This window comes from Oryctolagus cuniculus, chromosome 6 (assembly GCF_051225735.1).
Source record: "Oryctolagus cuniculus isolate XC-2025 breed Fujian yellow rabbit chromosome 6, ASM5122573v1, whole genome shotgun sequence".
NCBI lineage: Eukaryota > Metazoa > Chordata > Mammalia > Lagomorpha > Leporidae > Oryctolagus > Oryctolagus cuniculus.
The window spans coordinates 30,153,167-30,165,595 of record NC_142872.1 but is presented as its reverse complement, the minus strand read 5'-3'; the positions used below and the strand labels follow the sequence as shown (position 1 = coordinate 30,165,595).

Here is a 12,429-nt window from a genome sequence, read left to right as displayed (position 1 = left end):
ATATTTCTCTCTCTCTCTCCCTCTCTCTCTCCCCCCTCTGTCACTTTGCCTTTCAAATAAATCTTAAAATTTTGCTTTATTTTTATTTGGAAGGCACACACACACATACACACACACAGTTTCCATCTACTAGTTCACTGCCCAAAGGAGGCTGGAACTCAATCTGGATTTCCCATGTGGGTGGCAGCACCCAACTACTTGAGCCACCATGTGCTGCAATAGCAGTAGCTAGAACTAGAAGTGGAGTCAAAATTGGAGCCCAGGAACTCTGATATGGGATGTGGGCATCCCAGGTGGGGACTTAAACAGTGTTCCCAATGCTTGCACCAGGTTATGAACTTTTTTTATTCCATGATGAATTTGAAAGTTTGAGTGAGAATACACCTTTATTTACTTACCATTTTCTTCAGATCCTGTTGTTTCTTGTGTTTAAATGTGCCTTTTCTTAATATATCGAGGGACAGATCTAAACTTTTTCTTTCTTTGTTTTTTTTCTCTTTAAAGATTTATTTGTTTGTTTCAAAGGCAGAGTTACACACAGAGAGAAGGAGAGACACAGAGAGACATCTTCCATCTGCTGGTTCACTCCCCAAATGGCCACAACAGTCAGCACTGGGCCAGGATGAAATCAAGAGCCAGGAACTTCTTCCAGGCCTCCCATGTGACTACAGGGGACCAAGCACTTGGACCATCCTCCACTGCTTTCCCAGGTGCACTATCAGGGAGCTGGATCAAAAGTGGAGCAGTTGGGAATATGGGATGCCAGGGCTGCGGGCCACAGCATCCTGCTGAGCCACAGAGCCAGTGGCCCCAAGGGATCTATTCCTCTGTTTGAGTTCTATATATGAAATATATTTTGGTCCAATTTTGGATGACTCCTTTGTGACTTCATGAATAAAAGTAATTTTATAAATTTCAGAATGGTCCAACAAGCTATAGAGCATGAGCAGGAATCCTAATAATTGTTAGGGGTGGTCTAGAAATTTGCAGATATTCAGACATATCCCTCTACATTTTAATCCTTCTCAAAGGGCAATAAATATAACTCCAAGTCTCATGATAGTTTAAACCCATGAACCTTTCCACCTTCAGACAAAAAGCTAAAGGCAATATGAACACACATACACACACACACACTCTTTAGGTACTATAGGTAAAATCATTTGATTAATGTCTACCTTTTTAATCTACCACTTTTTATGTCTTTGTGATGAAAAGTGTGTGGCCTGGCTTGGACAGAGTCAAATATAACTTTATGGGAGCACCAAACAACTTGTATCAGTACATTGTTAAGCTTATTTATATCAGGACAGGCTGAGTCGACTGGCTTAACACATTTCAATTCATGAAGATTTAAAATGCAAAAGGTCTATTCCTCATAGATATACAGAGCAGTGTTGGGCAACCACAGGCTCTTCTCATCGTAATGACTCAAGGAAACTGGTAGAAGAAGCAGTCACAATTCTAAAGAATAAGTTACAGATGAGAAAATTCTCAAAATGGCAACAAGAGCTTCCTAGGAGAAGTGACACATGTGACTTCCACTCACAGATTCATTGATCAGAACCGGCTACACAGGCCCCTCAGCTGTAACCAGGCCGGGAAGTGCCATTGGAAACCCGGAAGGAGACAGGGACAAATATTTAGAGATCAGCACTAATGATGACTTTGCTGCTTTATTTTTCAAACAGATGTGTGTTAACGATTTATAACAATCTCATTGGCATGCTTGTTTTCATAATATTGGGAAAAAAAAAGAACTCACCAGAGGTAGCTTGGTGTCTTCTTTCGCTTCAGTTAAATCCTGAGAGATCAGAAGAGGGTCGCTTTTCCCACAGCTCCCCTGGCTGAGGAGCGTGTCCGCGTAGTTGGGCTGCGGGAAGATCACGTGGCTGCTCCGCGAGTCCGCCGTGAGGGACACCTCGTGGGAATAGGTCTGCAGGAAGGCCCGCACCCCGTCCACGCCCACAAAGTGCGAGGCCGGCACGCCCGCCAGCCCGCCACAGCCCGACGCCCGCAGCAGGCGAGTGCTGTGCCAGCGCCGCAGCCTGAGCGCCAGCAGCACGATGACGAAGGCCAGGAAGACGCAGGACACCGCGGCCACCGCCACCACCAGGTACAGCGTGAGGTCCGACTCGTCCGCACTGGCGGAAGGCTTGAGGCTGCCCAGGTCCGCCAGCACGTCGGGGATGCTGTCGGCCACGGCCACGGTGAGCGTGACGGTGGCCGAGAGCGGGGGCTGGCCGTGGTCCTGGACGGCCACCACGAGGCTCTGCTTGAGCGCGTCTCTGTCCAGCAGGCCGCGCGCCGTGCGCACCTCGCCCGTGTGCAGCCCCACGGCGAACAGCCCCGGCTCGCTGGCCTTGAGCAGGCGGTAGGACAGCCAGGCGTTCTGGCCCGAGTCTCTGTCCACTGCCACCACCTTGGTCACCAGGTATCCAGGCTCTGCGGCGCGGGGCGCCAGCTCCACGCCTGTGGAGCCGTCGGTGGGGAGGGTGGGGTACAGGATCTCGGGGGCGTTGTCGTTCTGGTCCACCACGAACAGGGTCAGCGACACGTTGCTGCTGAGTGGCGGGTCCCCGCTGTCGCTGGCTGTCACCCACAGCTGCAGGTCCCTAAACTGCTCATAATCAAAGGAGCGCAGCGCATAGAGGACTCCAGTGTCAGAATTGATGGAGACGTAGGAGGACAGGGGCGCCCCCTGGACGGTATCCTCGGTCAATGCATATGTGATGCGGGCATTACTGTCGCTATCTGGGTCCTGGGCGGTGGCGGAGAAGATGGAGGCTCCTCGGGGATTGTTTTCAGGAACGTAGGTAGAGTAGGAAGCGTGAGGGAAGGCGGGCGGGTTATCATTAATGTCTGCTACGAGCAGAGTGATGTGAGCTTCCGTGGACAGAGGCGGACTTCCCCCGTCTGTGGCTCTCAGACTGATGTTATATTCTGGCACTCGTTCACGGTCCAGCGACTCGGCTGTCACTAGGCAATAATACTGGTCTATTGACTTTTCTAAGGTAAATGGCAGGTTTTCCAGGACAAAAACCGTGACTTGCCCGTTCTGCCCTGAATCCCGGTCGTGCACATGGATAAGGGCAATTTCTCTTCCAGCAGAAGCCTCTTCCGGGACTGAGCCTGTGAGAGAAGTGACTGTAACTTCTGGGGCATTGTCATTCACATCCACGACTGTGACTAAAATCTTGGCTTTTGAAAGAAGACCAGGTCCATCTTGTGCTTCAATTTTAATTTCATAAAACATCGCATCCTCATAGTCTAGACTTTTTAATATTGATATGTCTCCAGTCACTGAGTTGAGGTCGAAAATCTCAGCGATCTTCCCAGGCATTTTATCTAGGACATAGGACACTTGAGCGTTAAATCCCTCGTCAGGGTCTGTGGCATTGACCGTGAGAAGCCGCGTACCCACTGGCACGTTTTCTTGAACACTTACCCTGTACTCGGGCTGTGTGAACACTGGTGGGTTGTCGTTTGCATCTAGAACAATCACTTGGATGTACAAGTTGCCTGAGCGGACAGGGTCACCCCCATCAGAGGCAACGAGGACAAGCTGGTGAACCTCCTGTTTCTCACGGTCCAGTGCGCGCTCCAGAACCAGCTCCGGATACTTGGCTCCATCAGACACGCTATTCACAGCCAGGGAGAAATAGTCGTTGAGGCTGAGCTTGTAGTCCTGCAGGGAGTTTGCGCCCACATCTGGGTCAAAGGCTGTCTTAAGAGGAAATCTGGTTCCAGGAGCTGTTAGTTCAACAATTTTTATTTCCAATTCCTCTGTTAGAAAATTTGGAGCATTATCATTGATGTCTTGAATTTCTACTTCTACTTCAAAAATTTTCAATTTGTCCTCAACCAGGATGTTAAATTTTACCGCGCATCGCGCGATCTGCGCGCAGAGCTCCTCCCGGTCTATCCTGCCCGCGGTGACCAAGCTGCCGCTGCGCGCGTTCAGAGCAAACAGCTGCGCCCTACCTCGGGACACGATGCGGACTCCGCGCTGCGCCAGCTCCCGCGGCTCCAGCCCCAGGTCCTTGGCGATGTTACCCACGAAGGAGCCTTTTTCCAGCTCCTCCGGCACGGCGTAGCGGATCTGCCCGTATCCTGTCTCACACAGCGTCCCCAGGAGCGCGCCCAGCAGAGCCAATCCCGCGCAGTCTCGGAATCTCAGACAACTGGTCATTTTCCTCCTTGGTGAATTCTTCTCTCTGAAATTTGTTCCCATTTCCCGCCACGGATTCCAATCTTATTTTCCCAAGACACTCAGGCTTTCATGGTCCTAATTCCTAGGTCCCAGAGCTAACTGACCTCCGGGGTGAGCTTGGTAGCCGCTGGGGATCTTCTGAGACTGAGGTGCGGGTTCTTTGCGTTTTAGAAGCAAGGAAATGGAGGACTTGCTCTCCAGCTTTTTTTCCCTTGAGTGGTCAACAGCGACGCTCAGAGGCCTAACCATTTACTGCACCCTCGCTAACAATTCTAAGTTTAAGTTCTCAGAAGTCTGAAATCATTTTTGTCAAAGGTAATGGGCCTGGTGTTGATTCCACACAACTGAATTGATAGTGTGACTTTGGTTACAGTTCCTATCAAGTCATGCACTAACATAACTTCACCCATATTGCTTCAAACATGGTGGACTTGGTGTTTCCAAATGTTCAGTTTAAGGATCACCCAGAAATACCAGTTGTTTTTGAATGTGTCCTTAAGAGCCTGACACTCTAGTTTTAATATTTGCTATTTAACCGGTTTGAGCAAGCACAAAACCGGGTTCCAGACAATATGTCTGTCTGGGGTGTTTAGGTGAATGACATAGCCACAGCCTCTTCCTTCACCAGGAAAATAACTGATGTGATCACTACACTGGGGAGAATGGGCAGGGAGAATGGGCAGGCCTCCAACCTGGCCTTGGAGGTAAGCAAAAGGCTTTCCCAGCAAACATGAGAGGAGTAGATCCTTGAAAGGCTTGGAGGTGAAAAGAATGCTTGGCAACATCTAGATCTGAGAGAGAATCACAGGCCTTGGGGTACTGAAAGAGGCTCATCTTTCCTAAATCTGGAGTGTGCCAGTGTTTTCTAAAAACCACCACTAAAATCGGAAGGGATAAATTCTTGTTTTGTTCCAGAATCCTTTTGCTTGTATGCCTGACTCTCCATGCACAGAGATAGATACACAACATATTTCTCAGTTTCAGTGTGATGCAGTACGCACCTATCTATAAAGGCACTTATTCTCCCAGGCCCCACACACTTTAATAGGAACCCTGTCTTTAGCTTCCTCTATTCATACTTTATTAATTACAAGTAAAGCTGTTATGGCAGTTTATTCCAGAGTTAGTTCCAATTTTACCTCATAGATACTTATGTAATATTAAACACAATGGAATACATTGTATCAAATTTTTCCTTGTCAGATGTGTTTAAATACAATAAAGAATCATTGAATTTGTGAGATGAAAAGCCAGTTTTTGCAATCTCAGCTATTATGTGTGTTTACTCTCCAATCAAAATTAAGAACAATCCCCGTGATGTAGAAAACATGTGTGTTCACTGTCCTCTGTTATTAAAGATATAAACAGCATAAAAAGCCAACATGGAAAGAGGAACGGAGAAGGAAAACTGATGGGAGAGGGCCTGGGACATTTTTACAGCTGCTATGAGTTGGGAACTTTGAGAAGACAGACGTACACAGAGGACCTTCGGGGGAAACTGTATGCTGTGGCCTCTGAGTCCCTGTATCTTTTCTTTAAACAAAGGCATAATGAAGATATACATTATTTTTAAAGATTAGAAAGACAATGTGGTTTCTTGAAATGAAAAACAAAAAATAACACAGAAGAAAAATCTGTTTATAATCATTCTACCAATTTATTATAGAGCAAACGGTAATATTTCTTTAAGGACCACATTACTAATGGCAGTTTTTTATATAAGCAGCGATAATTCTTTTTAAAGACTTATTTATTTGTTTATTGATTGATTGTTTTGAAAGGCAGAGTGACACAGAAAGAGAAGAAGAGTCAGAGAAAGAGATCTTCCATTCACTAGTTCGCTCCCGAAAGGGTCACAACAGCCAGGTCTGGACCAGGTGGAAGCCATCCTGGTCTCCCACATGGGTGGCAGAGGGCCAACTCCTTGGGCCATCCTCTGCTGCCTTCCCAGCATATTACAGGGAGGTGGATTGGAAGTGGAGCAGCAGGGACTCCAACCAGTGCTCTGATAAGGGACACCAGCGATGCAAGCACCTGCCTAACACTCTGCGCCACAATGCCAGCATCAGAGATAATTCTTGAAACACTGTGAGATGTGTATTTCTGAATTTCTATCTGTTTCATAGGGAAAGTTATGTAATTTAAGAAAAATGAAGAATGACACTGCCAAACAATGGGGGAAATATTAAGACTGAGTGAGGAACAATGAACCAACTAAGGCACTCATCTATTTATACACGACTTAAACACAAAGCAAACGGCACACTGGAAAGGAGGAAGGGACCCAGGTACAAAGTGCCTCCTCCATGCTCTTAAGATGCAACTCTTGATCCAGGTAGATGAGACAATTTGCAGGAGGGTGAGGAGGAAACCAGGCAGCACAGTTCTTAATGCAGTGCCCTTTTGTAAATTTCAATATCACCTTCACCAATTAACTTTGATATACACTCATTACACAAGGATTTAGCTGGTTCTATCCCTTACACTCTGAGCACTTAAAATTCCCTAGAAATAATTCACCAGAATTCATTTCCTAAAAATGAACATATTCCTAAGGAAATATTGGGAATAAAAGAAATATAGCAAACAGTGGAAGCAATTAGGTAAATAGGTAAATTTGTTGATTTTAGCAAAATAAGTATGAGAAAGGATGGTTTACCTGAGCAGATGTTGTTTCTCCCTTGTCTTCCAGGAGAGACTGCGGTGCTGACAGAAAATCCTTTTTCTCACAGCTCTCCTGGCTGATGCTGAGGAGCGTGTCCGCGTAGTTGGGCTGCGGGAAGATCACGTGGCTGCTCCGCGAGTCCGCCGTGAGGGACACCTCGTGGGAATAGGTCTGCAGGAAGGCGCGCACCCCGTCCACGCCCACAAAGTGCGAGGCCGGTACGCCCGCCAGCCCGCCACAGCCCGACGCCCGCAGCAGGCGAGAGCTGTGCCAGCGCCGCAGCCTGAGCGCCAGCAGCACGATGACGAAGGCCAGGAAGACGCAGGACACCGCGGCCACCGCCACCACCAGGTACAGCGTGAGGTCCGACTCGTCCGCACTGGCGGAAGGCTTGAGGCTGCCCAGGTCCGCCAGCACGTCGGGGATGCTGTCGGCCACGGCCACGGTGAGCGTGACGGTGGCCGAGAGCGGGGGCTGGCCGTGGTCCTGGACGGCCACCACGAGGCTCTGCTTGAGCGCGTCTCTGTCCAGCAGGCCGCGCGCAGTGCGCACCTCGCCCGTGTGCAGCCCCACGGCGAACAGCCCCGGCTCGCTGGCCTTGAGCAGGCGGTAGGACAGCCAGGCGTTCTGGCCCGAGTCTCTGTCCACTGCCACCACCTTGGTGACCAGGTATCCGGGCTCTGCGGCACGGGGCGCTAGCTCCACCCCTGTGGAGCCATCGGTGGGGAGGGTGGGGTACAGGATCTCGGGGGCGTTGTCGTTCTGGTCCACCACGAACAGGGTCAGCGACACGTTGCTGCTGAGCGGTGGGTCGCCGCTGTCGCTGGCTGTCACCCACAGCTGCAGGTCTCGAAACTGCTCATAATCAAAGGAGCGCAGCGCATAGAGGACTCCAGTGTCAGAGTTGATGGAGATGTAGGAGGACAGGGGCGCCCCTTGAAGGGAATCCTCTGCCAGGGAGTAGGTCACATGGGCATTGTCGTCGCTGTCAGGGTCTTGAGCCAACACCGAAAAGATGGAGGCTCCTCTGGGGTTGTTTTCGAGAATGTATGTGGAGTAGGACGCACGCCCGAAGGCGGGAGGGTTATCGTTGACGTCTGCCACCTGCAGAAAAACGTGGGTGTCCGTGGACAGGGACGGATCCCCTCCATCTTTAGCAGTCAGAGTGATGTTGTAAGAGGAAGCCTGTTCCCTGTCCAGTGTTCTGGATGTCACCAGTCGGTGGTAATTGTCCACTGACCTCTCTAACTTGAAAGGAAGGCCCTCGGGGAGTGAACATGTGATAAATGCATTCTGTCCAGAGTCCCTATCGTGGACATTGAACAGTGCGATCACGGTTCCAGGAGCCGAGTCCTCAGCAACCGAGCTCACAACAGACGTCATGTAGAATTCTGGGGCATTGTCGTTCACGTCGAGAATCGTGACAGTAACCTTGGTTCTGGTCAGAAGTCCAGGACCATCCTGGGCTTCAATGTCAATTTCATGGGATTTGGCATCTTCGTAATCTAGATTTTTTACGATTGTTAAATCTCCAGATGTCGACTGAAGCTCAAACACCTGTGAAGTCTCTCCAGGGGTTTTCTCTCGAAAATACGCCACCTGGGCATTGTACCCGTCATCTGCGTCAGTAGCAGACACCGTGAGTATCCGCGTGCCCACAGGAACGTTCTCCGCAACACTGACGCGGTACTCAGGCTGTGTGAAAACGGGAGCGTTGTCGTTGGCGTCCAGGACATTCACGCGGATGCGGGAGGTGCCAGATCGCACAGGGTCGCCCCCGTCGGAAGCGGTGAGAAGCAGGTGGTGAACCGCCTCTTCCTCCCGGTCCAAAGCGCGCTCCAGCACCAGCTCGGGGTACTTGTTCCCTTCGGCTCCGCTTCGCACGTCCAGGGAGAAGTGGTCATTTGGGTTGAGTTCGTACTTCTGCAGGGTGTTCTCTCCCACGTCCGGATCATGCGCGCTCTTAAGAGGAATCCGGAATCCCGGGGTAGTGGTTTCACTGATTTTTATTTCCAGTTCCTCTCCTCCAAAGCGAGGGGCATTATCGTTAATATCTGTGATCTCCACCTCTACAGAATAAATAGTCAATTTGTCTTCCAGTAGAATATTAAAGCTCACCAGGCACGGCGCGCTCTGAGCGCAGAGCTCCTCCCGGTCTATCCTGCCCGCGGTGACCAAGGCGCCGCTGCGCGCGTTCAGAGCGAAGAGCTGCGCCCTACCTCGGGACACGATGCGGACTCCGCGCTGCGCCAGCTCCCGCGGCTCCCAACCCAAGTCCTTGGCGATGTTGCCCACAAAGGAGCCTTTGTCGACCTCTTCCCGCACAGAGTAGCGAATCTGCCTGGCTGCCGCCACTCCCAGGGCGGCGAGGAGAAGTCGCAGCAGGACCAGCCCTGCGCTGCGTGGTACCTTCTGCAGAACCGCCATTTCCCTTCGGCCGCGGTGTTTTCTCCCAGCCAACTCCGGCCTCCAGTGCGGGATTCCAATCTTTATGGTTCAGGGTCTGAGATGATCAGCACTCAGAGGGCCCAGGCCACTGCGGAACTTGTGGACTGCGGGACTGAATTTCTTTGCCGCACCGAAGTTTGCGGGCCAAACGCTCAGCCCCCTGCGTTGTGGAAGAAATCCGGTTGGACTGGGCGTCTCGCTGCCTTAGGTGGTCAACAGCGACGCTCAGAGGCCGCACTAGTGTCTGCACCCGCCTAGACATAACCAGCTTTTTCTTGTTTATGTTCGCCTTAAATTGTTTTCAAGGATCTTAATGGTTTTAAGATACTTTAAGAAGTAAATCTTCAGGGTAGGAATCATTTTCCCCCACAAAAATAATACGAGTTGTTTAAGTAAATGTGACCTTGGTAGTATTACCGAATGCTGAAGTCATTAATCCACAAGCTGCCCTTGTTCCAAACACCTTCCCCCTGCTTATTGCACATCCAGAGACACTAAGATTATGAAACATCAGTTTTTCTAAGGCTACATATTCTGTATTCCTGTGCTTCACCGTTTAGTACTGACCTTCAAAACCTGTATTTAAACTACTGAATCATCAGTCGAGCACATGTGCCTGGCACTTGGCTTGACTGAGGCTGGAGACAGAAATGGTGAACCTGATGAGCACAGGTCCTGCTCCAGGAGGCTTGCAGGACGGAGAGGGGTGGGAAGTAGAGAGAGCAGGCTAACCAAGTGCGACCGCTGCTGCGATATCAGCTGAGAAATACTTGCTGATGTGGGGATCCCTAGGAAAGGTTTCCAGCCTGGATTTGAGGATCAGGAAAGACTTCCAGGTCATCACTGAAGGCGAATCCCAAAAGGTAGGACTGGATCAAGAGAGACTAGAGCTGTGTCCCAGAACCTCAGAACAAATGCTCGGAGGTGAGAAGCACCATGGAACACTGTAGAAACTTAAGGTGATTCTTTCGAATAAAGCTAGAACAGGAAGAGCTTTTTTCAAAAATAAATTTTGAACTATTTCAAATGTAGAGAATTATATAGCCAAACTTTTTATTTAACTTCATTAAATCTCAACATCTTGCTATATTTAAGTGAAATCAGTTTTTAAATTCTTATTTTAAATAATTTAAGACTTATGGGAAAACTGCAAATATAATACAAAGAATTTTCATATATTCTTTGCCCATATTATCCCAAAGTTTTCCTGGTCTCTTTCTCTCTCCTGTTGCAGAGTATGTTGCAGGCATGATGCTCCTTTACTTTAAAATACTTTAGTTCATACTTCTTCCTACATTTATTTATTTTGAAATTCAGAGAGAAAGAGAGGAAGAGACAGAGAGATCTTTCATCCACTGGTTCACTCCCCAGATGGCTGCAGTGGCCAGGGCTGAGCCAGGGCTAAGCCAGGCCAAAGCCAGAAGCCTCATCCAGATCTCTCAGGTGGGTGGCAAGGACCCAAACACTTGGGCCACCTTCCACTGCTTTTCCCAGGCCATTATCAGGGAGCTGGATTGAAAGTGGAGCAGTCAGGACACGAACCTTGCATATTTCTTAAAGTCAAGACCATTCAGCACCAAAATATAAGCACCAGTAAATTAGCACTGACATAGTTCTGTCATTTAATCTACATATCTTAATCTAATTTTTCCAGTTGTCACAATAATGTCTTTATAACAAAAGAAAAATATGTTCTGGTCTAAGATCCAATACAGGATCATGCATTGCATGTAATCATGTCTCTTTGGTGGCATCTCATCTCAAAGAGTTCATCACACTTTCTTTATATTTCATGACTTTACTTTTTTGAAGAGTACTGGCCAGTTATTTTGTAGAATGTCTCATTAGGGTTTGTATGTTTTCCTGACTACATTAAAATCATGTTGTTGGCAGGAATCCTACAGAAATGCTGTTGTATCCTTCTTGGTAAGTATTATCAGGAGGTACATGGTGTCTGTCCCATTTCTTCTACCCTTCATATAATTTATAAGAATCTGTGAGGTACTTTGAAACTATGTAAACGTTCTGTTTCTAAATACGATTAAGCTTTCACTATTGATGATTCCTCCTTGAAACAGTTACTGTTATGGTTTGCCAAGTTCAAATTTTTAAAACAAATGCACAGGAAGAGACGAGTCCTTCTGGTACCCTCTATTAATTACAGTTCTCTTCCTCTCTCCCTAGAGATAATCAACAGCCAGAATATAATATAGCATTTATTATTCTTGTGAATTATTTTACTGTATTTGTCTATAATTTTTTAAAGATTTATTTATTTATTTGAAAGGCAGAGTGATAGAGGAGGGAAGATACACACACACATACACACACATATCTTTCATCCACTGGTTTTTCTCCTCAAGTGACTGCAACACCCAGATCTGGGCCAGATTGAAACCTAGAGCCAGAAACTCCACTCTGGTGTCCCATATGGGTTATAGGGGTCCAAGTACTTGAGCCATCATCCACTGCTTTCCTAGGCATATTAGCAGGAAACTGGATCAGAAGCAGAGCAGCCAGTACTCCAACCAGCACTATAATATGGGATGCTGGTGTTGCAAGCCACAGCTTAACCTGCTGCACCACAACACCAGCCCCTACAATTTTCTTGCTCATTCCAAATTAACATGCTAGTAACATGCTATATTTATTATCTAATTCACTCTTTCCCTAATATTACATTTTTCAGTTATATTGACATTGTGTATTTTAACTACTGTACAGCATTCTATTGTGTAAAAAATACCTATATATATATATATATTTGTTTTTCCTTTGCTTTTCTTCCCCTTGTCCCTCCCTCTTTTCTTTCTGTTTTATTACAGAAAATAATGAACATTGCTGTACATATTTCCATGTGTTACATGTTTATCTAGGCCTATGTTTTTTTTAAAGATTTACTTATTTATTTGAAAGGCAGAGATACAGAGAAGAGCAGAGGGAGAGGGAGAGGGAGAGAGAGACAGATCTTCCACCTGCTGGATCACTCCCCAATGGCTGCAACAGCCAGGGCTGGGCCAGAACAAAGGAGGCAGAAGCTTCTTCCTGGTCTACCATGTGGGAGACCAAGTATTTGGGCAATCTTCTGTAGTTTTCCCAGATG

General features: G+C 47.9%; 1 protein-coding gene across 4 annotated transcripts in view; it reads right to left on the bottom strand.

The window, feature by feature from the left end:
* The window catches only part of LOC100353508 (protocadherin gamma-C4), a 193,861-nt gene that overhangs the window by 163,585 nt on the left and 17,847 nt on the right, over positions 1–12,429 (bottom strand). The window contains exon 1 of one of the 4 annotated variants that reach the window (XM_070076229.2): positions 6,873–9,486. The exons of 1 other annotated variant lie outside the window; for it this stretch is intronic. In XM_070076229.2, the coding sequence (XP_069932330.2) occupies positions 6,873–9,305 (2,433 nt within the window). In that variant the 5' untranslated portion in view covers positions 9,306–9,486. Of the gene's footprint in view, positions 1–1,765; positions 4,208–6,872; positions 9,487–12,429 lie in introns of those variants that run through there. 2 more of the 4 variants (XM_070076240.2, XM_070076234.2) reach the window with 2 other exon arrangements.